The sequence below is a fragment of the Danio rerio genome, chromosome 23 (assembly GCF_052040795.2).
Source record: "Danio rerio strain M-AB ecotype USA chromosome 23, GRCz13ab, whole genome shotgun sequence".
In the NCBI taxonomy this organism is placed as follows: Eukaryota; Metazoa; Chordata; class Actinopteri; order Cypriniformes; family Danionidae; genus Danio; species Danio rerio.
The window spans coordinates 34,466,163-34,491,242 of NC_141043.1; the positions used below are offsets into that span (position 1 = coordinate 34,466,163).

Consider the following 25,080-nt stretch of genomic DNA (forward strand, 5'->3'; position numbering starts at 1 on the left):
GAGGAGACATGGAAAACGTGCAGAGATGGTAGTTGAGAAATGCTGGTTTTAGGATGTATTTTACATAAAAGATGAATATTTTTATGCAAGTACATAGTAGTTACAGGCACCTAATATAAAGTAGGACTCAGACTGAGTTAGTACGATTCCACACCCGAGTCCCGAGTAAAACCTTGGTTGAATAGCTCTGTTCTAGATTGCTTGGTATCTGAGAAGGAAAAAGCTGGCCTCAGATGATCAGAGGAGAAAGCAACCGCTACTGACATCCACATTTAATCTAGATCTACAGCGCTACAGCACACACACACAGGCAGGAGGAAGTCCACTCGGAGAGTCACACACCGCTTCCCGGGTGCTTTACCTTGGCAGCGGCCTGCTCCTCTTCTACACCATCCCCAATAACAACATACACTACCTTCCTGCCAAACCTCTGCATTACGCGCTCAAAGCAACTCTCTTTGCCTGCAACATAGACAAGGTCAGAGGTCAGAGTTTACCTGGCTGGCTGCATGTTCCTCATCGCGCCCATCACCAATCACAACATACGTTATGTTAGTGCCAAACCTGGATACTATACGCTCAAAACAGCTCTCTTTACCTGCGGAAACAAGGCATAGATGTAAACCTTCACACACACACACACACACACACTGACATGCACACATGCTTAGAGATGAGCGTTGTGTGATTATGTGAGGCATATAATAACATTTGAAAATTCAAAGTGGCAGTCGCTTTTGCACACGGTCAAACTCAGACCTTAAAAACGTAATGTTCTTGGCGTTTGCATGATTGTGAGTATGGCATTTCACATAATGGTTTCACATCAAACAAGGAGCACCACATCATTCAAGTATATTTGCGGGATGTGTCATCACCATTTTTATCTTGAGTTTAATTATTGTAAGATGCATTTGAGGTGAATTCTGTGGATTTACAGCAAAACAGGTCGCACATTCTACACCAATTTACATTTCACAATGCATTTCACAGTACGGTTTCATGGTAAACAAGGAACACCACATCATTCAAGTATATTTGCGGAATGTGTCGTCACAACTTTTATCTAGAGTTTAATTATTTGAAGATGCAATTGAGGTGAATTCTGTGGATTTGCAGCAAAACAGGTCGCACATTCTATGTAATTTGTGTCACCCGGCAGAAATTCACAGTGTGTGCAAACTATATATGGACTATCAAGGGGGTCATCATTCAAGTATATTTGCGGAATGTGTCGTCACAACTTTTATCTAGAGTTTAATTATTTGAAGATGCAATTGAGGTGAATTCTGTGGATTTGCAGCAAAACAGGTGGCACATTCTATGTAATTTGTGTCACCCGGCAGAAATTCACAGTGTGTGCAAACTATATATGGACTATCAAGGGGGTCAGCATGTTTTGGTACATTATGTACGGCCTATACGTGCTTTAGTGAATGAAATTCATGTGACCCTGGAATACAAAAACCAGTCACAGGGCAGTTTTTGGAAATCGAGATGTTCATAATCTGAAATCTAAATACATAAGATTTCTAAAGATGTATAATTTGTTAGGACAATGTTTGGTTGAATTCCAACTATTTGAAAATCTGGAATCTGCAAGTTAAAAACATCTAAATATTGAGAAAATTTCGCAATGCATATTACATTTCAAAAATCCTTAGACTTTAGGCAGAGGTAGGATGTTCTGCCCGTGTTCAAGTGGGTTTCCTCCCAGTCCAAAGACATGCGCTATAGTGAATGAATGGGAGTGTATGGGAATTTCCCACTGATGGGTTGCAGCTGGAAGGGCATCTGCTGCATAAAACATATGTTGGATAAGTTGGCGGTTCATTCCACTGTGGCGACCCCAGATTAATAAAGGGACTAAGCCAAAAATTAAATAAATAAATGTATGAATCTTAAAGTTTCAGCAATTATAGATATGGAATGACTTGAGGAACCGGTAGCAAATTTCCAGAGATCAGATATAAAACAAAGGGAGCTTTGAATAAAACAACTGCATCTGTTTTACACGCAAATCAATATATCAGGAAGAAGCATATCAGCAGAAATATGTTGTTTTAAAACACAGAAGGGAAGAAACCCGCCTGTGAATGAGAACGGCTGTTCGTGAAGAAGCAGAACGAGAGAATAACCTAAACCCTGGAAGATGATGAGAGATCAGCCAATCAGAATCAATTCACCATGATGAGACAGAGAGTGAATGAGACTGTTGACCAGTTCATCCTGATCTGTTTTCATTTATGATTTAATGCTACAATGTGAGCCAAAGCATGATCCACATGCCCTCCCACAAACACACACACACACATATACACACACAGATATCAGACTGAACTCTGCATTACCCTTGACTGCCGGAAAAGAGTAAAAAAACAATGTGAATGTAGTGTTGTCACAATACTGGAATTTCTAAGCTTGATACAATACCTTAAAAATATTGATACTCGATATGATTTCCACCACAGATTTAATTAAAATTCCATTATTTGTGCATGTTCAATGCTCATATTTGCGAACATTAAATATGCCCCAACCCCTAACCCTAAAAAAATACATGAAGGAATCACAAAAAAGTTGTTTTTAACCAGGGATGCCCAAACTTTTTCTTATGAAGGGCAAAAGACTAAACCTGATTGAGGGCTATGGGCTGAAGTTAAACATAACAAACTATATTACAAGTTGCCATGGGTAAATTCCTAATATATTTAATGATATTTAAGAATAAATAGAAAACATTTTTAATCGTGTTTACATTAAAAGTACAATTTAAATACTTTATCACGTAATGCATTTATACATTTTATGATGAACATATTAGAATAAAAACTAACAATTGCATTTAGAACACAACAGAGTTCGATGCTGAACACACTAGTCAAGCTGCACATCCTTTTGCATTGTCTTGAGCATTGTCCTCTATCCATTGAGTAACAGTATGTCCATTTAAAAAATCTGAACATTTAATTGAAAATTTTAATTTAAGTTAGCTTTTTTAAAGCGCAACAATAACACAAACAAACAAACAAACAAACAAAAGGTTATGTTAAATTAGAAATGAGAAACTCTATTAAAGGCATTCTCCAACCCCTACCCATAATTTTCCCTATGGGGTGGCTGGCCACATTAACGGTTACCATGGGGCAACTTCAGCTCGTGGGCCCTAGTTCTCTTAAAAACGGGCTTTGTTTTAAACCATGTAACATTATAAATTAAGCCATTTCCGCATGTTTTTTCAATTTTAATATTGGAAAAGGAACTAATTGTAAGCGACATAATAATAAATGATTTTGTTTATTGTTGTTGATGATTGATAATGATGGCAAAATGTATGTCAAAGACAGGTCATTTGAGTGTTATTTAACATAGTTAAAGGCTAAATAACTTTTACAAAAGGGCAAATACATAATTTAGCCTTTAATTATAAACACTGCATTTGTGCAGGTATTGAAACTGTAAAAAAACAATATCATATCCTTTCGTATATTTCTGTACCAATACATGGAAAGAAACAGAAGTGAACTCACCTATTTTGGTTGCGCTGTAAATGTTTTCAATGGGAAACGCAGAGCCCAGGCTGTACAACAGCACCTTAGCAAGAGCAGGTATTAATTGTGTCGTTGTCACCAACACATTAACACAGTTACTCCTGTGTGACACAGAGAGAGATTGTGATTTTTTATTAGGGATGCACAATATAAAAAAAAAATAACTGACATTGCATTTTTTTTTCTCTGAGATAAATATTGCAATGGAAATACAAATTTACCAGATGACTTAAATAGCTCTATTTGGAAAGCCATTCATTTGGATTGATAGGGATGATACGTATGATAAAGATACCACAGTCATACATAAACACAATTAAGCAAATGTTAAAGTGACATAAATTGTGGGGAGAGTCTAACAGCATTCGGGTGCAGACATTGAATAATCAAATGTAAAATAACATTGTATAATCTTCATCAAATAAATAATTCAATACAATTGATCTTTGATAAACTTCTTTATCGATTATTAAATGCTTTAAAGCCTAAAAAAAGATAAGCAGATGATAAACTTTTACTCTGTTATGGTTAAATTCGGCAGTGTCTCCACAAATCTTACGTTTTGACCAGTGCTTTCTGGTCAACTATAAACCCAACTCAACATTGCATATCTTGCAATGTGACTATTGCGGACACACACATTGCTCACACGATGCTCAAACAATTAATGTGCAGCTCTAATTTGTATTATATTCTGCTGTTTAATCTGTGATAGAGGCTGATGATGTATGAAGAGACAGACCTGGAGCTGATGATTGACAGGGACTTGAGCGCACTGGTCAGCCATGAGTCCGTGAGTGCCTCAACCTCTGCCCTGAGCTGAAGCCACGCCTCTCTCTTAGCCGGACCCAGCAACCCTGAAAAAAACGACAACATCATGAATAAAATATCATAACTTATAGATATATTATTTCATGAAGATAAATGAAAAATAAACATAAGAAAAAAACATCTAATGTACATAAAATGTTTTTAATACTTTTAAAGAGCCTTCCAACAAGACTATTTGATATATAATGCTTCAAATTTTCAAAAAAATAAAAAAAATAAAAAGAGAAACTGGCAAATTTATTTATGATTAGGCTCATATTTTCAACTGGAAATGTAACCTTTTTCTATTTTAACCAAAAACTTACAATGCAGATCTTTTATCTGTTATTTTATTCATTCTATTTTTGTTTATTTATTTATTGTAAAATAACTTGCTTATAATAACCAGAATACTGATAATGTGCAACTTTGTTGACTGGATACCAATATAGTTATTGCTGTAGTTATCTTTATAGAGATTATTCTTCAATCTTAAAACTATTTAATTATTTAAAAAATCATTTGAAAAATGAGTAGCATTTAACATAATTTAGCATTCTGTTAATACAATGTAAACAAATCATGCTTAGAAATGAATTCTGCAATCACAGCAGGTTTGGTAATTTTAAGGAATCTAAAACTAAAATATACCTAAATTAATAAAAAATAAATAGATCTTAAAATATAATTTAAATGTAAAATCAACTTAAAATTTAATAATAAAATGAAACTGAATTGAATTAAAATGACTTAAACTATAACTAAAGCTGAAGAAAACTGCATTCATATTTAAATAAACATAAATGTAAGCTAAATAATAATAAAGCAAAGAAACAAAACAAAACAAAAGACCATCACCACTAAAAATAAAGCTAATATCAAAATGAGAACTGAAATACAAACATACAAAATATGAACGACTTCTACAACAGTATATAAATAATACAAGATTTAATCTACAAATCCTCAAAGTTATACTCAGGGATGGGCAGTATTTATGATACAAGTATTTTAAATACGTATTTCAAATACAAAATAGTATTTTTAAATTTGTATTTGATAGGTTTGATGAAAATGGCTTAGTATTTTGTATCAAAATACTTTAGTGTCTGTAAAATACTTTGTAAGAGGTCTACAAGATGACTTTATAAAAATGCAACCTCACATTGATGCTTTCTCAGATTTTTGTCTAGGCTTAAGATCAGAAGAGAAAATTAAGAAGGTGATCAATGATTAGAGTATGATTGGAAATTATGCAACACACATGAAGAAAATAACAGACAAATGGCATGGGTATATTTGAGAGCACGTCAACAATCACTGAAAACAATATACTGCACAATGGCTAGACCAGTAATATATAACGCCAGTATAGTGTACAATTTGGCATCAGCACATTTGCTTAGAAAATAAGATGGAATAAAATATCAGTCCTTAAAAACAGGATGAGAAATAGCACATAATTGTTCTCAGTCTCAGCGCTGCAGGTGCAAATGCAGAGGAACTTTAGACATACAAAACACCTAAAGAAGGTGTTCATTAAGGAGATAAACTGAAACCTTTCCAGTTAAAGAAGAACTGAAAAACACTTGGGAGAATAAATGTACTGCACATATAATAGTAGTTTGAGATGGACTGCTGATGTAGAAGGCAAAAAATTAAGACGAAAAAAATAAAAAGTTCTACAGTGGTGATTCCTACTATACTTCAATGGCTATTTCAAACGCCAGCAGCTGATCTTCAGGTGCACTGTATAGTTAATGAAGAGGAGAGATGACTGTGTAAAGATGGCACAATCCAGTATATTGAACACAGTTATTTAATAACACTTCAGTCTATACTGACTGACTAGTCCCATTACACGGAAGCAGGATGTATATGAAGAGTTTATTTGCAAAAACAGATATCATGTTTTATGTTGTGCATTGAAAAGTACGATTGCAAAAAAACACCATTTATGGAAATAACTAAAACTGGACATTTTAGTAGTCCATCTTCAGAAATCATGTTTGTACATGAAGTATTAAAGAATTTAATTACAAAAAATATATATTATTAAAACGATTTATTAAAAAAAGTTAACAAAAATTAAAATAACCTCTTTATATATCACTCTTTTAAAATATAAGACCGTTAAGAGATGGTGTCAGTTTTACTGGCCACTAAATGGATGGAAACACAATGAAGAGATATACAGTACTACCGTTTTCCAACTCATTATCTGCATTACATGGTTTTTACAGTGATTAAAGAGATAATTTTCAAGACAAGACTTTCTGTATGAAATTTATACTAAAATTAAAGAGTAACAAAAGTTTGTAAAGTTTGTACAGGAGTAGAGATGAATGAGGTGGCAGAGAAGCTGACTTAAACTTGCTCATAGACATGCCGTTGCTGTCAAACATTGTTTATTTCACTAATATTGATCAAATAGGTCTATTGACTGAAGGTTAGTGAAGAGATGCTATACTCCCATGTAAAATAATTTTGTAGTATTTTCAAAATACAGTATTTTATTTTGATACTCGTTGTGGCTATTGTACTTTGAAGTTTATTTTGATACATGTAAAAATTTAGGTATTTGGTATATTATTTTAAAAAATACATTTGAATGTATTTTTGCCCATCCCTGATTATCCTCAAAGAAAGCTCACCTCCCACGTTGTTTTTGTAGGTGCAGTACAACTCCTTGACTCGTCTGTATCTGAAGGCTAGTTTCCTCATCCAGTCGACTCCACCACGAACACCTGTGGCGAGGCAGAGGCTAGCGCTTGTTGCAGCTGCATGGAAGCCATCAGTGGCAAAACTGTAAGTACTGTTGATAATAACAATGACAACCTTGTTTTACGAACGAGTAAAGCACAAATTCAAATACATATTCATTAACGGAACATATTGAAAAATTATTTAGGTTTACTGGTCTGATAATCTCACCCGAGGTCTTGTCCGTTATCATCGGAAGAAGCGTCATCGATGTGCACCTGGTCGCACTCCTGTAAAAATCAACATGACATATTTGTACAGTTTAACCAGCAGAGGGCGCATAGACACACTGACAAAAAACACAGGTGAGAAAGAGAGACAAGACCAATACAAACATTAGTGATGCACTTGCAAACACATATATTTATAAATTTATTATTATTATTATTATTATTATTTTACTACTATTTAATGTACTTACTATGTTTAAAAAATACACACACACACACACACACACACACACACACACACACACACACACACACACACACACACACACACACACATATATATATATATATATATATATATATATATATATATATATATATATATATATATATATATATATATATATATATATATTACACACACATGTATGTTTTTTTTATGTAAACTTTATAATGCTTTGGCAATACATTTCTGACATTTGTCATGCCAATAATGCAATTATTGAATTATTGAAGAGAGACTGTTTGTTTACCTCTAAGTCATTGAAAAAAAGATGTGTGTCTGCAAGATTGAAGATCATCTCCTCCATCCTTAACCCGAGAGTTACAGCCAACGGAGGGTCCTGAGAATGCAAAAACAGTAAATTATTAGCACAAAATTTACAGTATTTCTAATTTCATTCTTTCATTCACATCACCAAATTGGTGTGCATCTTTTATTCCTTTAACAACATTATAAGGCATACTTCTGATACAAAATCACTGAATAAAAAGCATATTAAATTTATTGTTCTGTCACCTACAATACTTTGGGCAAATTTAAAGGCTGCTGACAATCCTTGAAATCAGTGTCAAGTTCAGATTAATAAAACTTTTCATTAAGATGCCAGATGGAGACAGAGTATCTGTATAGACAGCTGGATTACATTTAAAGATCAAATTAAGAACACATCCTAACATAATATGCAAATGGCTGTAAGCAGATATAAAAAAAAAACAACCAATCACAACTTAATATTCAAATATGACAACGACATGATTGTGGTTGGGGTTATATTTTAATAGTTCATAAAAAAAGAGATTATTATTATTATTATTATTATTATTATTATTATTATTATTATTATTATTAATATGATTATATTCAAAGTTATTTATGAATTCTGAACAGACATTTACCAGATTAAGGAAAATTAATAAAAATATTAATTAAGCAATTAAGTTAAGTTATTATGGTAAAATAGCCATCAATCCTGCAGTTTTTGCTCAATTCAAAAAAGATTTTACTCTGGAAAAAATTCCCTTTCCTTATGCAAAATGCTTTAACATGAGAATAAAACTGCAAAATGTCTGGCTACAGTGTATAGTATAGTGTTGTGTTCAATAATAACAGTGAATTCATACTTTAAATTGTGTTTATTTCCATATTTTGAATACAAAGTTTATTCTACATCAAAGTATTGAGCTATTTTATGTTTTCCGTGATTTTTTTAAGGAGGCAAATACAAAGTAAATTAATTAATTAATTAATCTGTTAAAATTAATTTGAAAAAGTATACATATTTTCCAGCGATGCAGTGGCGCAGTAGGTAGTGCTGTCGCCTCACAGCAAGAAGGTCGCTGGTTCGAACCTTGGCTCAGTTGCCATTTCTGTGAGGAGTTTGCATGTTCTCCCTGCATTCACATGGGTTTCCTCCGGGTGCTCAGTTTCCTCCACAGTCCAAAGATATGCGGTACAGTAGAATTGGGTAGGCAAAATTGTCAATAGTGTGTGTGTGTGGATGTGTCCCAGAGATGGGTTGCGGCTGGAAGGGCATCCGCTGCGTAAAAATGTGCTGGATAAGTTGGCGGTTCATTCCGCTGTGGCGACCCCGGATTAATAATGGATTAACTAAGCCAACAAGAAAATGAATGAATAAATAAATATTTTTCTCGTTACATTGAAACACTTATAAAAATACACTACAGTTCATATTACTGAATTAATATTTGTATAGAATATTCATTGGTTTTGATAACTGCTGCACATGTTGCAATGAATCGACCAACTTCAGGTACTCAGAAACAGAAATTTCAGCCTATAATGAACAAACTTCTTCTCCACAGTTTCTATGAATTTTGGGTTGGCCACTTCCTTACCTCAATCCATTTTTTTCACACCATGATTCTTATGCCACCATGCTTCACAATCTTCACAGTGAACTGAGGCTTGAATTTAGTACCTGGTCATCATCTGACAGACTGTCAAAGAATGATCACTAGATCCAAAAAGAAGATTTTCCTCTCATTAGTCCACATTTCTCTTTGCATGAGTCAGTGTGTTCCTTGGCAAATATAAAGCGATTCTGCATATGCAATGGTGTTTTATGGGGGCTTCTTTCTGAAAGCTGGGCTTCCATTAAACATCTCCTTGCTGTAACTGTACTAACAGATCATTTTAGATCATCTTTGATTTGTCTGGACATGGATTGGATGGATCTTTGCTATTTGTACTATTCTTTGATCCATTTTAACTGTAGTTGTATATTTTCTGCTGTATATGTATTCTATATATAAATTACACACACACACACACACACACACACACACACACACACACACACACACACACACACACACACACATATATATTATATTATATATATTATATATATATATATATATATATATATATATATATATATATATATATATATATATATATATATATAAAATTTCTTCTATCTTTATTTCTTCTTTGTAATATATATATTTGTTCATTACATGGGTTGAAATATCTGTTTCTGGGTGCCTGAAGTTGGTCGATTCAAATTTGTTATCAGATTAACAATGAATATTCTATACAAATATAAATTCAGTAATTTGAACTGTAGTGTAAACATGTTTTTAGTTTATAAGTGTTTTAGTATAAAGAAAACAGCTTTTATTTAAATGTGCAGTGGGTAAATTTGACACCCAGTGGTTGAACTAGGTATTGTATTCCAGATTATTGGTATTGGTTGCCAGATTGAGGACCAAGAGCGAGTGTTCTATATAAAAGCAAGAACATGCAACAGAAGGAATATTTTTTGTCCTAACCAACACCTCGAAGTGATAAATTAGAAACGGCTTCTGTTGCTTGCAGCTGAACAACAGAAAACTGACAATCATCACCTCAGGTACAGCTCTACAGTGCTTTATTCAGTGTTAAATGGTAACAGTGTGAGCTTGAATGCCATTATACATTACATTTATTGCCGTACTACTGAAAGCAGCAGCAGATAGTTCACCTTAGATCTTCAAAATAAAATAAACCGTTTGACATTGAACTTTAGAACTGACTCATATCAGGGATTCAGCATGTACATAAAATAATATTAAAGTATTAAAATATTATAAACCTTACTATTTCACGAGTGAGTGCATATTCTGTGCTTCTGAATGGCTGCACTTAAATTTCTGTCGTGTTTCGTCTAGTGCACAGCCAAATTGTTTATCACTGCAAATCTCCTCAAGTAGCATGTTGTTAGGACACGGGTTACAATGTAACTTGCTCACCTAATGTTTACATTTGTAATATTTATATTATTTGCTAATTTATAACCTCATGTGGAACTCTAAATCTGCGTCTTATTTCCACTGTCCAACAGAGGTCCCATTTCAGTCACGGGCGCATGCTTTGAGAGCCTTTCTGAATGAATGATATATGCAGTTTTCCACTAAGGGAACCCGGAGTGCTGAAATATAATGGACCAAACTGGCATTGGGCAGGTTAAAGAGACCAAAACCAAATGTTTTGCCAGGTAACAGACATTTTCAAAGCAGAATATCTGACTTCACCATTGTTTTTCAGATAAATAAGAATGATCACTTGGCATGTTTCTGAAATATCTGCAAACATATTATGGTATTTTTATCCTTTAGAAGAGTCAAAAACTTACATTCAGCACCTTTTATTTCAACAGTATATTTTCTTTGAATTCATAAAATATCTTAATACTTTGATGAAGAATCAAATGTGTATTCAGAATATGGAAATAAACATTTAATCCCTGCTTCCATCAAATGATTACAGACACTACACTTGACACAGACCATCAGACATTCTCACCCTTTACACACACACACTGTTTCTGTGAGGACGGGAAGGGCACCCAGCTGTAAAAATCATCATATGTGATGGAGTTTGTTGGCTCAGAGCTGATTGGCTGAGACAGTGAACGAGAATAGAAAACCATACACACACACACCCAAGCAGACAGTTAATGGTGAATCTGACAGAGATTGGAAATGATGATTCAACTGTTTGAAAATGTTTCAACTTAATCTAAGCATACATTTAAAAATAATTGCGGCCATTTTTTCCCCTGTCAAAATAAACAATTCAAGACATGCTGGCGCAGAACTGCTTTTCCCACTAGTGAGCTGCTTATTTCACAATCATGCCGGTGATAAATCTGTAGATCAGTGTGTGCTGGTGCTTCAGCATGACAGCATGTGCAGTGTGTGTGTGACAGGAGTGCCTAAGAACGGAGGCTTTTCATCGTCACAGAGTCTGCAGAAATAGATGCAGAGCCGCGAATAGCTGCAGCTGTCTCTGCGTCTCTCACCAACTGAACGACAAGAAATGAGGGAAGGTGTCAGAAGAAGTCTGACGCTCCACACTCCTCAAGCCCGGCCATCACTCTCTGCTGAATTCAATCACTCTGTTCTTCAACTATATGCGTTCTAGAGAAATGATTTCTGTTTTGCTTTTAAGATTATTGGACAGCATTTCAGAAGAAAATTCTGTTTGTTTTTTTGCCTTAATTTTTTTTTTATTCAGTGCATTTCTAGCCATTATTTGTCTCAATATGCAAATTAATTATCTCAATATGCAAATAAGTGGTGCGGCAGGTGCACATGCTCAAACAAAATAACAAATGCCCCAGTGAGATTATTTTAGATTTGTGCACCAAATGTACTAGGGCTGTGAAATTTGGGGAAAATATATCATTCTAATAAATTACTTTAAAAAAAAGGAACTGAAAATACAGTATATTAAATTCAACATTTATTCAAGTTTGCTTTAAAATATTTACAATTTTTTCTCTAGAGCAAACAGTTAGCTCAAATAAAACTACCTTACCTTTCTGTAAACAAGTTCAAATTAAATCAGGGAGATGATGTAGCTTATGATAAAAACAAAAAATAAAAATGATAAAAATACAGAACACTCAGCAAACTAAAATGACTGATAAGAGGCAGATCGAAAAGTTCTGATTGGACAGAATAAAAGTGTGGTCACTCAATGGACTCTAGTAAGACTATTGCACACAGACAGCAGTCACACATTTGCTCTGGGTTGGGGAAATGATACATATATACTCCATATCACAGCCTCTTGTAATAAGCTAATTGCATTGTTTCAAATTGCGATTCAATTTCGATTAATTGCACAGCCCTAAAATGTACAATCACCATTTTAGAATGACTAACAATAATAGTAGATAAGACAAAATTATCTGAACTGAAAGCATAAATCCAGGCTATGATTCTAAGTCTCAACAAAATTCAAAACTTTGATTCAATTCACTGATGTAGTTTACATGTCAGCGCATTTCCTATTAAATTATTATTATTAAAATATTTTTTAGTGAAATTTTTACCCCAAAAACTTTAATTTTTAAATTTTAAAATTACTTAAAAAACTATTAATATTGTTGCAACTTAAACAGTAGGCTTGAAAAAGAAAATTTACATAAAAAATTGAATTAAATAAAATTTAATGTAAATGTTAGCATGATTTTGCTTTAACAGTGATATAAAAAAAATATTTTTTATTTAGTTTTGGTGTTATTGCACTTACATTTAAAGAAGTAAATACATATACAGTGATAGTATTATTACTTATTAAAAATATATTACAGAATCTTGGTGTTATTTTGGAGTCAGATATGAGTTTATGAGATATGAGCATACTATCATCTCAAAAATATTGCAAGAATTAGATGCTTTGTTTCCAGTGAAGACTTAGAGAAACTTGTTTATGCTTTTATCAGCAGCAGGGTGGATTACTGTAACAGCCTCCTCACTGGCCTTCAAAAAAGACAGTCAGACAGTTGCAGCTTATCCAGAACACTGCGGCCAGGATTCTGACCAGAACCAGGAAATCAGAGCACATCACACCTGTCCTCAGGTCTTTACACTGGCTCCCAGTTACATTCAGAATAGATTATAAAGTATTATTACTTGTCTATAAATTACTAAATGGCCTAAGACCTCAATACATTACAGATATGCTCACTGAATACAAACAGATCACTCAGATCCTTAGGATCATATAAATTGAAAAATTCCAAGGGTTTATTCAAAGCAGGGTGAATCCGCCTTCAGCTACTGCACCCCCCGCTGCTGGAATCAGCTTCCAGAAATGATCAGATGTGCTCCAACATTAAGCATATTCAAATCAAGACCTAAAATACATCTGTTTAGCTGTGCCTTTACTGAATGAGCACTGTGCTACGTCCAACAGATTGCACTATTATGTTTTTTCTCTTCTTTTCCAGTCTTTTAAAACGTGTTTAAACACATTTTTATCTGTTAACCATTATTGTTATTTGTTTTTATTTTCTAATACTTGTCTCTTTATTCATGCTTATGTAAAGCACTTTGATTTGCCACTGTGTGTGAAATGTGCTATATAAATAAATTTGCCATGCCTTGCCTATTAACACCAAGACAAAATCATTTTTGTTTTTGATAAACTAGCATTCTGAAACATGTTTTCAGACCCCAAAACACTGTTCTAAAAACCCAATAACAGCAGATATTACACTTCATTACACAAGCTGGCATTGATTTTAAAATATGTTTTTAAAAAAATATTTGTTTGTGAACCAACAATCAACTGAGTGTACAACCCAATGCTGTTTAAAGGAAAGTAAGGAAGCCTCCATAATGTCATCAGGAAGGCAAATTTCTGAGTGGATCAGCTTGTGTAAACCTTTTAAGTCTTTTCTCAGACACATGAGAACTGTTTAAAGTATTAACAAAACCTTACATGTTGTCAGCTAAGAATGAGAGAGTCCGTATTGTAACTAAAATGGTTCACGTGCACAGTATGTGTGTTTGCTCTCACCTTGCCATACTTTTGTGCATAGGAGCCAGTGAGGAGTGAGTGAAACACAATGATCGTCTCATCCAGATCCCAAACAAACACCCTCTGTAGAAACAACACAAACATGTTTGATCTCAGTAAACAAACAGCTATTATAACACTCTATCTATCTATCTATCTATCTATCTATCTATCTATCTATCTATCTATCTATCTATCTATCTATCTATCTATCTATCTATCTATCTATCTATCTATCTATCTATCTATCTATCTATCTATCTATCTATCTATCTATCTATCTATCCATCTATCTTTCCATCCATCCATCCATCCATCCATCCATCCATCCATCCATCCATCCATCCATCCATCCGAACATACCTCAAGGTCACTGTCAGGTGGTGGGGAGGGGTTGTTCTTTCTGCCCCGCCCTCTTGCTTTAGCCCCACCCCCTCTGCAGGCCCGGTCCTCCATCTCCTTGATGGGTGTAGATGGACTCTGCCCCGCCTCAAACTCACCTACAAATGGGGAATCAAGAAACATTTATGATAATAATAATAATAATTATTCCTTACATTTATATAGCGCTTTTCTGGGCACTCAAAGCGCTTTACACACAATGGGGGGGATCTCCCCATCTACCACCAGTGTGCAGCATCCACCTGGATGATGCGACGGCAGCCATTTTGCACCAGACCGCACACCACACACCAGCTGATTGGTGGAGAGGAGACAGTGATGAAGCCAATTGGAATATGAGGATGGTTAGGAGGCCATGATGGACAGAGGCCAGTGGGCAGATTTGGCCAGGATGCCGGGGTTAAACCCCTACTCTTTTCGAAGGATTTTCCTGGGATTTTTACCAACCACAGAGAGTCAGGACCTCGGTTTAACGTCTCATCCGAAAGACGGCGCTCACTAAGCAGTAAAGCGTCCCCGTCACTATACTGGGGTATTAAGACCTACACAGACCGCAGGTTGGGCGCCCCCTGTTGGCCTCACTAACACCACTTCCAGCAGCAACCTAGCTTTCCCATGTGGTCTCCCATCCAGGTACTGACCGGGCGCAGCCCTGCTTAGCTTCAGTGGGCGACCATGTGAGAGTTGCAGAGAGCTAGCTGCCGGCGATTATGAGACAATCAAAAGCTTTTAAAAGCTCCTTCCTTTACATGCTTGCCCAAACTGGAGGATTCAGAAAAATACAAAAAAAGTCTTGTAAAATACAAAAATAACGATAATGCAAGGCTGTTGCCTAATTTAATCAGTGGATCTTAAATAAAAGCATGTACAGTCTCATGTGGTTTTTTTATTTAAAAAAAAGAAAACACATTTTATATAAGTCATGAAAGTGGGAAATTGGCACGTCTCGTATAACTTTGTGTGTGAGCAAATGCACTGTAATGAACTTTGCTGAACTGCAGCCAATCCAAATCTCTGAGAAATGCAGCTTTAGGACCCCACTGAATTTTGGGCCTGCTGGACAAAACCCCCAATCACCATCGCTCTATCTAACATAATCAACAACTACAGGACACGAAACCTTCGTGCCAAAAGTCCTGCAACAGAACATTCAAACATCCATTCTGAATTTCAGCTGCGCCGTTTGCTTCTCCGCTTGAATGATTGACTTTAAACTACAATGGCAGTGTTCCCATTTTTGACACATAACAGACACAAGCAGAGATTTTAAATTTGTTTTTTGCATTTTGTAACAAAAACTACATATGTCATGATATTGCCGTTAGTGTTCAGGTCAGTTTTAGCTTTTTGCTAAGTGTGTTGCTTCGCTTTTTAATTGAGTTTTTAAGTTTAATTGTAAAGAGAAACACTGAAACTGTTCGCCGTTTACCTGGATTCAGGTCAGCTGCTTGCCCTGTCATGATGGGGTCCTGCAGCTGATAGGTGGAGACTGAACCTGTGCCATCCAATGAGCTGTTAGATGTCATATAGGAGCCGTAGGAGGAGGTGGAGTAATACTGAGCATACTGATTCTGCCCAAAAGTTGTGTAAGAGGGATATTCCTGCTACAGACAAGCAAAAAAAAAAAAAAAAAAAAAGAAAAGAAAAAAAAGTTGATTAGAACAATAACAATCATTTAAATGCATAGAAATATTGTTCATTTATTATCATCACTGGGGATTTGGTAATTTATTCCATTCACTTTTGTTCAAAATTTTGAATATACAGCAATATTTAGGTTCAATGGCTATTCATACAAAACTGATACCATGAATGCATTTTGTTAATTATCACTTAACTTAATAATGTAGGGACATTTTGTCTTGAAAATAACAACTTAAAAAGACTTGTACTTTACCTACAGTGCATCCTGAGAATATTCATAGGGCTTCACTTATTCCACATATTTTTAGTGTTAAAGCCTTTTCTAAAATGGATTTAATTAATTGATTTCCTCAAATTCTACATACAATACCCCATAATGAAATTTTTTTGAATGTTTTTAGATGAAAAATAACATGTACATAAGTATTCACTGCCTTTGCCGTGAAGCTGGGGAAGGTTACAGAAACATTGCTGCTCTGAAAGTTCCAATGAGCACAGTGGCCTCCATCATTCGTAAGTGGAAGATGTTTGGAACCACCAAGATTCTTCCCAGAGCTGGCCGGACATCTAAGCTAAGTGATCGGGGGAGAAGGGCCTTAGTCAGGGAGGTGAGGAATAACCCGATGATCACTCCGACAGAGCTCCAGCGTTCTTCTGTCTTCTGTGGAGAGTGGAGAGTGGAGAGAGGAGAACCTTACAGAAGCACAACCATCTGTGCAGGTATCCACCAATCAGGCCTGTATGGTAGATATGGTAGTATGGTAGAGAAGAAAGCCACTACCTGCCTGGAATTTGCCAAAAGGCATCAAAATGACTCTCAGACCATAAGAAACTAAATTCTCTGGTCTGATGAGACTAAAATTGAACTCCTTGGAGTAAATGCCAAGCATTACATTTGGAAAAAACCAAGCAGCGCTCATCACCAGGCTAATGCTATCCCTACAGTGAAGCATGGTGGTGTCAGCATCATGCTGTGGGGATGTTTTTCAGCAGCAGGAACTGGAAGACTAGTCAGGATAGAGGGAAAGATGAATGCAGCAATGTACAGAGACATCCTCAATAAAAACCTGCTTCAGACTGCTCTTGACTTCAGACTGGGGCGACGGTTATCTTTCTGCAGAACAATGACCCAAAGCACACCACCAAAATATCAATGGAGTGGCTTCACAACAACTCGATGAATGTCCTTGTGTGGCCCAGCCAGAGCCCAGACCTAAATCCTATTGAATAGCTCTAAAGAGATCTGTAAATGGCTGTACACCGTCCTTGTCCATTCAACCTAATAGAGCTTGAGTGGTGCTGCAAAGAGGAATGGGCAAAAGTTCTCGAAGACAGGTGTGCCAAGCTTGTAGCATCATATTCAAAAAGACTTGTGGCCACAATTGCTGCCAAAGGTGGGTCAACAAAGTATTTAGCCAAGGCTGTGATAACTTATGTGATTACCTACATTAAATGTAATGTAATGTGATTTTTTAGGTTTTTTATTTTTAATAAATTTGCAACGATTAAAATAAATCTTTATTCACATTGTCATTGTGGGGTGTTGTGTGTAGAATTTTGAGGAAATAAATTAATTTAGTTCATTTTGGAATAAGGCTGTAACATAAAACAATGTAGAAAATGTAAAGCGCTATGACTACTTTCAGGATGCACTGTATACATTTTAGGGTTTCAATTATCATCAAATAATTCAACAATAAGTCAAATTTTCACCTTATTCTTGTGTTTATCTACTAAGTTAGCATATAAAAAAAGTTAAGCTGAACGCATAAAGCACGGATTGAAAAACTCTGGAAAGAAGGCATTGAAGGATGTTATTTATTATTCTCTCATTAATTTGTACAAAAAGTTTCAGTTACACAGAGAGTAGATCAATTATTTGTCAACGCTGTCGCTGTGATATTTTAGTGAATTTCATTAACAAGCAAAAAATTCTGTTTTAGATATGTGGTATCTGGTTTGAGGTTAGGATCTTGAGTTAAAGCACAAAATGTTGGAAAATCTCAACACGCCTACTGTCAACTCACTTGGTGGTTTAAACAATTTTACAGTAAATTAAAGAACAATTATTGACAGAATCAAATCAGAATCAAAACGTTTAATCATTTTGCCATTTTGCATGAAATATATTTAGTTTAGTATACATTTCACATTTGTTGTATTGTCATTTCAGTTTAGGAAAAATGAATGAAAAATGCTTAAAATGGATATTTAATATACATAAACTGATTCGTTGTAACCTTTTACATATTTGGATGTTCATAAGTTGCTCATAATTATTTAATTGTTTAAATGATACTCAAAGGCCTTCAATAGGCTTTTAATGTCAAATTAGTGATATAGTATGATAGGAACATTGCCATAAGTGAAGTTTGATATACTAATTTCGAGAGGAGCATGTGATATGATTGATCACGGCTGGTCTCTCATCTGCAATCATTAATAAACAAACAGATTAATCCAAACCTACAATAAATAACCCATTTCACGTCACTTCCTTTATCATCCACCCCATTTCCCCCTTTCCTCCTTTCCCAGGGGGAGCTCTCGAGAACTACCGAGCTCAGGGTTCTCTCCTGGGACAGCATGCTAAACCTGCTATTAGTATCAAGCAATATCTAAGTGTAAACTCTTGAAAAGGTCAATGTACGCCCAGTGGACTAAAGCAATCATTCATAAGTTTTTGTAGCCAATTTACTGTGAATGAAATAAACACCACAGTTTGACATCTAGCTTTATAATTTAGCATAACACGAAATGTATATAGGTTTTCTCTTTATCTTGAATAAAAAAGAAAGAGAGGGAGTTGATAATCGGGGGAACGATAAAGGGAGAGGAGACAAGGCAACAGGACTGGAACATACAGATTTCTGGCTCCTCCACACAGAGCTTTTTATCACTCCCTGACTCCTCTTGTATCTTTGAGAAAGAGAGTTTTACATGTGGATCTCTAACGGGAGGCAACTCTAAAGCTGTCACTGACTCACTCGCTCAAGAACACGAACGGCGCAATAAAATGCTCTCCGAGAAACTCCACTACTGCGTTCACTCTCATTTCATCCTAATTCCGCTTACTCCTTCATTTCAACCATCGCCAGAGCCTTGCTTTGTTTACACAGCTAAATTCATCAGTGGGAGTCAGAGTGTAGCTGGGTCCTTTTCTTTGGCAGCACTTTTAATCATAAAAGTTTAGGGAAACATTAAGTCCTAAAAGCATCAATTCTCTTGCATGAAGGATGGTGACCTGTTCTCTGAGGCCTAGGTTGTTTTGTAAGGCTGGTCCGGTGCTGAACTCTGACGTTATTGGTGTTTGTGTGCGTTCATCTGTGCATGTGCAGTTGTACCTGTTGTGTGGTGAAATTTCCTGGGTTGGAGTTGTTGGAAGTGTAGAGACCAGGAGAGGTTGTAAAACCTGAACCTGCTGAGAGAAAGATAGAAAATACAAATGACAGCATTTAAATGAATGCAAGTTGTGAAAGAGACTTGCAGCAGGCATCACCAAAAGCGAAACATCAAAATAGATAAATTATAGATCTTTTATTACAACTTACAAGTTTCTTTGTACAGCGATTTTTAACAATAACTGTAGTTTCAAAGCAGCTTTGCAAAAGGTGCAAAATACTGCATTACAATCAAATTAAGTTAAAGATACAATCAAAAATAAGTTATTATATACAGGCAAAGTTAACCTGTAATTTTGTAGCCTACACAGTTGAAGTCAGAATTATTAGCCCTCCTTTAAATTTTTTTTGTTTGTTTTTAAATGTTTCCCAAATGATGTTTAACAGAGCAAGGAAACTTTCACAGTATGTCCGAAAATATTTTTTCTTCTGGAGAAAGTTTTATTTGATTTATTTTGGCTGGAATAAAAGCAGTTTTTAATTTTTTTAAACATTTTAAGGTCTACAATATATGCCCCTTTAAGCTATATATTTTTTGATAGTCTACAGAACATTCATTCATTCATTTTCTTTTCGGCTTAGTCCCTTTCTTCATTGGGGTCGCCACAGCGGAATAAACCACCAACTTATCCAGCTTGTTTTTACGCAGCGGATACCCTTTCAGCTGCAACCCATCCCTGGGAAACATTCACACACACTCACACTCATACACTATGGACAATTTAGCCTACCCAATTCACCTGTACCGCATGTCTTTGGACTGTGCATAGGGGAAACAGGAGCACCCGGAGGAAACCCACACAAACGCAGGGAGAACATGCAAACTCCACACAGAAACGGCAACTGACCCAGCCAAGGCTCGAACCAGCGACCTTCTTGCTGTGAGTGACAGCACTACCTACTGCGCCACTGCGTCGCCCAGTCTACAGAACGAACCATCGTTATACAATAACATGCCTAATTAAGCTTTTATGTCATTTTAAGCTGTATAGAAGTGTCTTGAAAAATATCTAGTCAAATATTATTTACTGTCATCATGGCAAAGATAAAATAAATCAGTTATTAGAAACGAGTTAATAAAACTATTATGTTTAGAAATGTGTTGAGAAAATCTTCTCTCGGTTAAACAGAAATTAGAGAAAAAAATCAACAGGGGGGCTAATAATTCTGACTTCAACTGTACACTCACCGACCACTTTATTAGGTACACCTGTCCAACTGCATTAACGCAAATTTCTAATCAGCCAATCACATGGCAGCAACTCAATGCATTTAGCCATGTAGACATGGTCAAGATGATCTGCTGCAGTTCAAACCGACCATCAGAATGAGGAAGAAAAGTGATTTAAGTGGCCTTGAACATGGCATGGTTGTTGGTGCCAGACAGGCTGGTTTAAGTATTTCAGAAACTGCTGATCTACTGGAATTTTTACGCACAACCATCTCCAATGTTTACAGAGAATGGAACAAAAAAGAGAAAACATCCAGTGAGCAGCAATTTTGTGGGGGCAAATGCCTTGTTGATGCAAGAGGTCATAAGAGAATGGCCAGACTGATTCGAGCTGATAGAAAGGCAACACTAAATCAAATAGCTACTCGTTACAACCGAAGTATGCAGAAAAGCATCTCTGAATGCACAACAGGCCCAACCTTGAGGCAGATGGGCTACAGCAGCAGAAGACCACACCATGTGGCACTCTTGTCAGTTAAGAACAAGAAACTGAGGCTACAATTCAAATAGGCTGTGTGACCATGTCCATCCTTTTATGACCACCGTGTGCCCATCTTCTGAAGGTAACTTCCAGCAGGATAACGCACAATGTTATAAAGCGTGAATCATCTCAGTCTGATTTCTTGAACATGACAATGAGTTCACCGTACTCAAATGGCCTCCATAGTCACCAGAGTTTAATTCAATAGAGCGCCTAAGAGATGTGATAGAACGGTAGAATCACATCATGGATGTGCAGCCAACAAATCTGCAGCAACTGCATGATGCCATCATGTCAATATGGACCAAAAAGGGGTCCAACTCGGTACTAGTAAGGTTAACTTAATAAAGTGACTGCCTGGTTATTTTAGGTGATGTCTATGAGTACATGTTTAATAAAGTGCATTTGTGTATTAAGTGTTTGTGTTGTTGTCGAAGTCCCCAATTTGTTTCTTCAACGCAAAATTTGTTGATTGGTTTCTTGATTAATTGACCCACAGCCAAGTCTCAAAACATTCTAGCATCAAATAATGCAACTAAATACAATAATAGTTATAATATAATGCATGGTCATTATGTTGTTCTGAAGATGTAATGGTTTGTGTAAAACAGATTTTTCATTGATAATTACCAGTTTTGTTTTAATTCTTTTAATATACTTTTAGTTTCTATTACCATTTTTTATGTTCAGTTTTCATTCCAGTTTTTCTCTTTAGCAGTTTTAGTTATGTGCTTTTGTCATTTGTTATTAGCTATCTTTCAAATAATTACATTGATTATTGCTATCATTTTTTGCTTCATTTTTTCCCAAGGCAACATTTCTATTTTCTTTTTTACAATATCCAACTAATATATTTATTTTACATTCATTATAATTAACACATTTTTATTAGTTTAGTTTATGATAATATCCCAGATAAGCACAACCAGAAGAAAGAGCAAATTGCATAAAATCTTAAATAGATCAAATGGTTTAAAATGGTTTAAAATTAACTTTAGCATTGTACATTACCCAATCTGATGTTTTATTTATTTCTCAGATTTTACAAAAAATAGTTCCTTTTATTGTATAATGCATAATGATTGTTTAGCAATGTCTACTATAGTGTGCCTGACAAAATATTACATGTATAAATGCAAATAATGATAACAATGGCCTTTTTTAGGTGAGCTACACCATTAAAAACATCAAATTCATGTCAAAAATGCACAACACACACATTTTTGATTATTATTGTCTTCTTATTAGCACAAGGAATAGGCTTATTTTGACAATAATTCTCCTTAAAAAGGAATATTGTGTTCTTAATGGCCATTTTTGTAGCATAGCCATATAATATGTATACCTGGCATCTGATAGGGTGAGTAGGCTGTCTGTCCGGGCTGAGGGGTGGTAAATCCAGGACTGTAGCTGAGCCCTGACTGCAGGGTTGATTGGGTCTGTGTAAGCCCTCCTTCTGTCTTTATCCCTGGCAACATCACCCCCAAATCTGTAGCTCAAGATCAAGAGAGTGGACCTGTCAATCAAACTGCACACTAAAAGTCCTTTTGCATGATTCTACATCAACATTTACATGAAGTACAATAAATTCTAAGCCTTATTATCGCAATTGCAGAGTCAAAAATATGTACAAAAAATGCATGTACAAACATGAACAATTTAAAAATATATCTCTTAAAATTTGATTGGTTTATTGAAGTAAAAAATAAAAATAAAAAATCGGCACACTGCCACTTCAGCTCTCAATAGAGAATTTTAATTTTAAAATTAAATATTATTATTGGTTTATTCAGAGTTTCTCTAGAGATGTATGAATAGATAAGCCTTTGAGCAATATATATATATTTTTGGTCATTCTGTAAACTTCTGATGACATTTCTTCCAAATGTAAAATAGAAATGTAACTTTTTACATAAAAAGATCAATCGTATAACTAAATAAATAAAGAAAATTATAAAAAAATTAATCACACCTTTTTTAAAGATTAAACAAATATTAACATTTTACTCAAACTCATCAGTATCTACTGTAGTGAATCCGGATAAACAGTGAAGTGGTCTCTAAATTTTTTATACAGTATAAAAACAATGTTAAAAACCTACCATAGGTGGAGAGGCCGTAGGGTGGAGTCGTTTGCGAATAGGGCGTGTAAACTGTTGACTGCTGCATGCTGCTGAACTGTGATTGGCCTGTGTAGGCTGACATGGGCGGAGCCACAGGGGTAGTGAGGATGTGAGGGTAAGGCCTGCCAATCAAACACAATCCCAACATTTATTTCATTAGATCAAGGATTGCAACCATGTTGACAAAGTGCCATTATTAATTTGCCTGGTTCATAACTCTGATGAGCCATAGAGAAAATGGTTTTAGTGTTATCAATCTAAATTATTCATAAACATGTCTCACTTTGAAGGGTAGAGAGGAGGTGAATACTGGTGTGCCGGCCGGGGACTGAATCCACTGCTGCTTATGACTATACAAACGTAAAGAAAATTTAAAAAAAATTAGCTGGAGAGACTAAATCATTTTTACATGCACAATGGCAAACACACACTTAAACAATGGGATGTATCCGCAGTCAGGACTGTACGTCAGTTGTCGTTGAACTGAATGTGTAATTTATTGCACATCACAACCATAAAATAAAATGTGTGCTGGACTTCTTCCAATTGAAGGGAATTTGCCAAGAGTCTTCAGTTCAAATTCAAACACACACACATACACACTGTTTTGATTGACAGTTCACAGCCTTTTTCAGCAGCTGGATTTAATTTAACAAACAGCAGAAAAAAATAACAGGAACTATTCTCTCGAAAACCTTCTACTACATCAAAGAGTATCCTGGTTCCTCTTGCTACCTTCTTTTCCTCTTCTCTCTCCTTGAGCCCCTCCTTCGATAAAACGTTCCCCAATTCCACTATTCCATCTATTTTAATCAATGCTGCTTCTTATTTTTCAATAAAATGGCTGAATGTTTTTTTTTCTAAATTAAAAAATATGACTTTTTATGACTATGACTTTCTTTATTGTTTATCTTTGGCCTCAATTTATCAACTTATCTTTGGCTTCACCACATAATTACATCAACATTCACATCACATATCACCAGTTCTGGGAAAGTTACAGTACTTGAAAAATGTAGTGAGCTAAGCTATTAGCTAGTCTATTTAAAATGTAGCTTAACTACACTAAGCTACCCTCTGGGAAATGTAGCAAGCTAAGCAAAAAGTTACTTGGCAAAAGTAACTTATAGCTACATCTATGCTTTTTTTTCCATAAGTGATCAATAAAACTGTTAATGAAACATATGAGGCATAATTATTTAGTTCAATTACCTATGGCAAATAATATGCTGTACTAAACAGAAACAAATCATAGTATATAACAGCAAAAAATAAAAAATAAAAAACAAATCCAACAAAACCAGGTGTTACACATTTAAAACACTATAGTAATTTGTAGTAAAGGGAAATATTTAGGAACAAGCACTATATTGTATATATATTTACAACTCTACATTAATGAATA

The 25,080-nt window shown here is 35.2% G+C and overlaps 1 protein-coding gene across 53 annotated transcripts in view; it reads right to left on the bottom strand.

Moving 5' to 3' along the window:
- The window catches only part of eya4 (EYA transcriptional coactivator and phosphatase 4), a 178,925-nt gene that overhangs the window by 8,778 nt on the left and 145,067 nt on the right, over window positions 1–25,080 (bottom strand). For 7 of the 53 annotated variants that reach the window (NM_001442792.1, NM_001442793.1, NM_001442794.1 and 4 more), the window contains 13 exon segments: window positions 498–598; window positions 3,531–3,652; window positions 4,294–4,408; window positions 7,016–7,176; window positions 7,296–7,354; window positions 7,828–7,917; window positions 14,394–14,477; window positions 14,757–14,893; window positions 16,225–16,399; window positions 19,784–19,860; window positions 22,898–23,041; window positions 23,655–23,797; window positions 23,959–24,025. In NM_001442792.1, coding sequence (NP_001429721.1) covers window positions 498–598; window positions 3,531–3,652; window positions 4,294–4,408; window positions 7,016–7,176; window positions 7,296–7,354; window positions 7,828–7,917; window positions 14,394–14,477; window positions 14,757–14,893; window positions 16,225–16,399; window positions 19,784–19,860; window positions 22,898–23,041; window positions 23,655–23,797; window positions 23,959–24,025 — 1,475 coding nt within the window. 53 annotated transcript variants of the gene reach the window in all.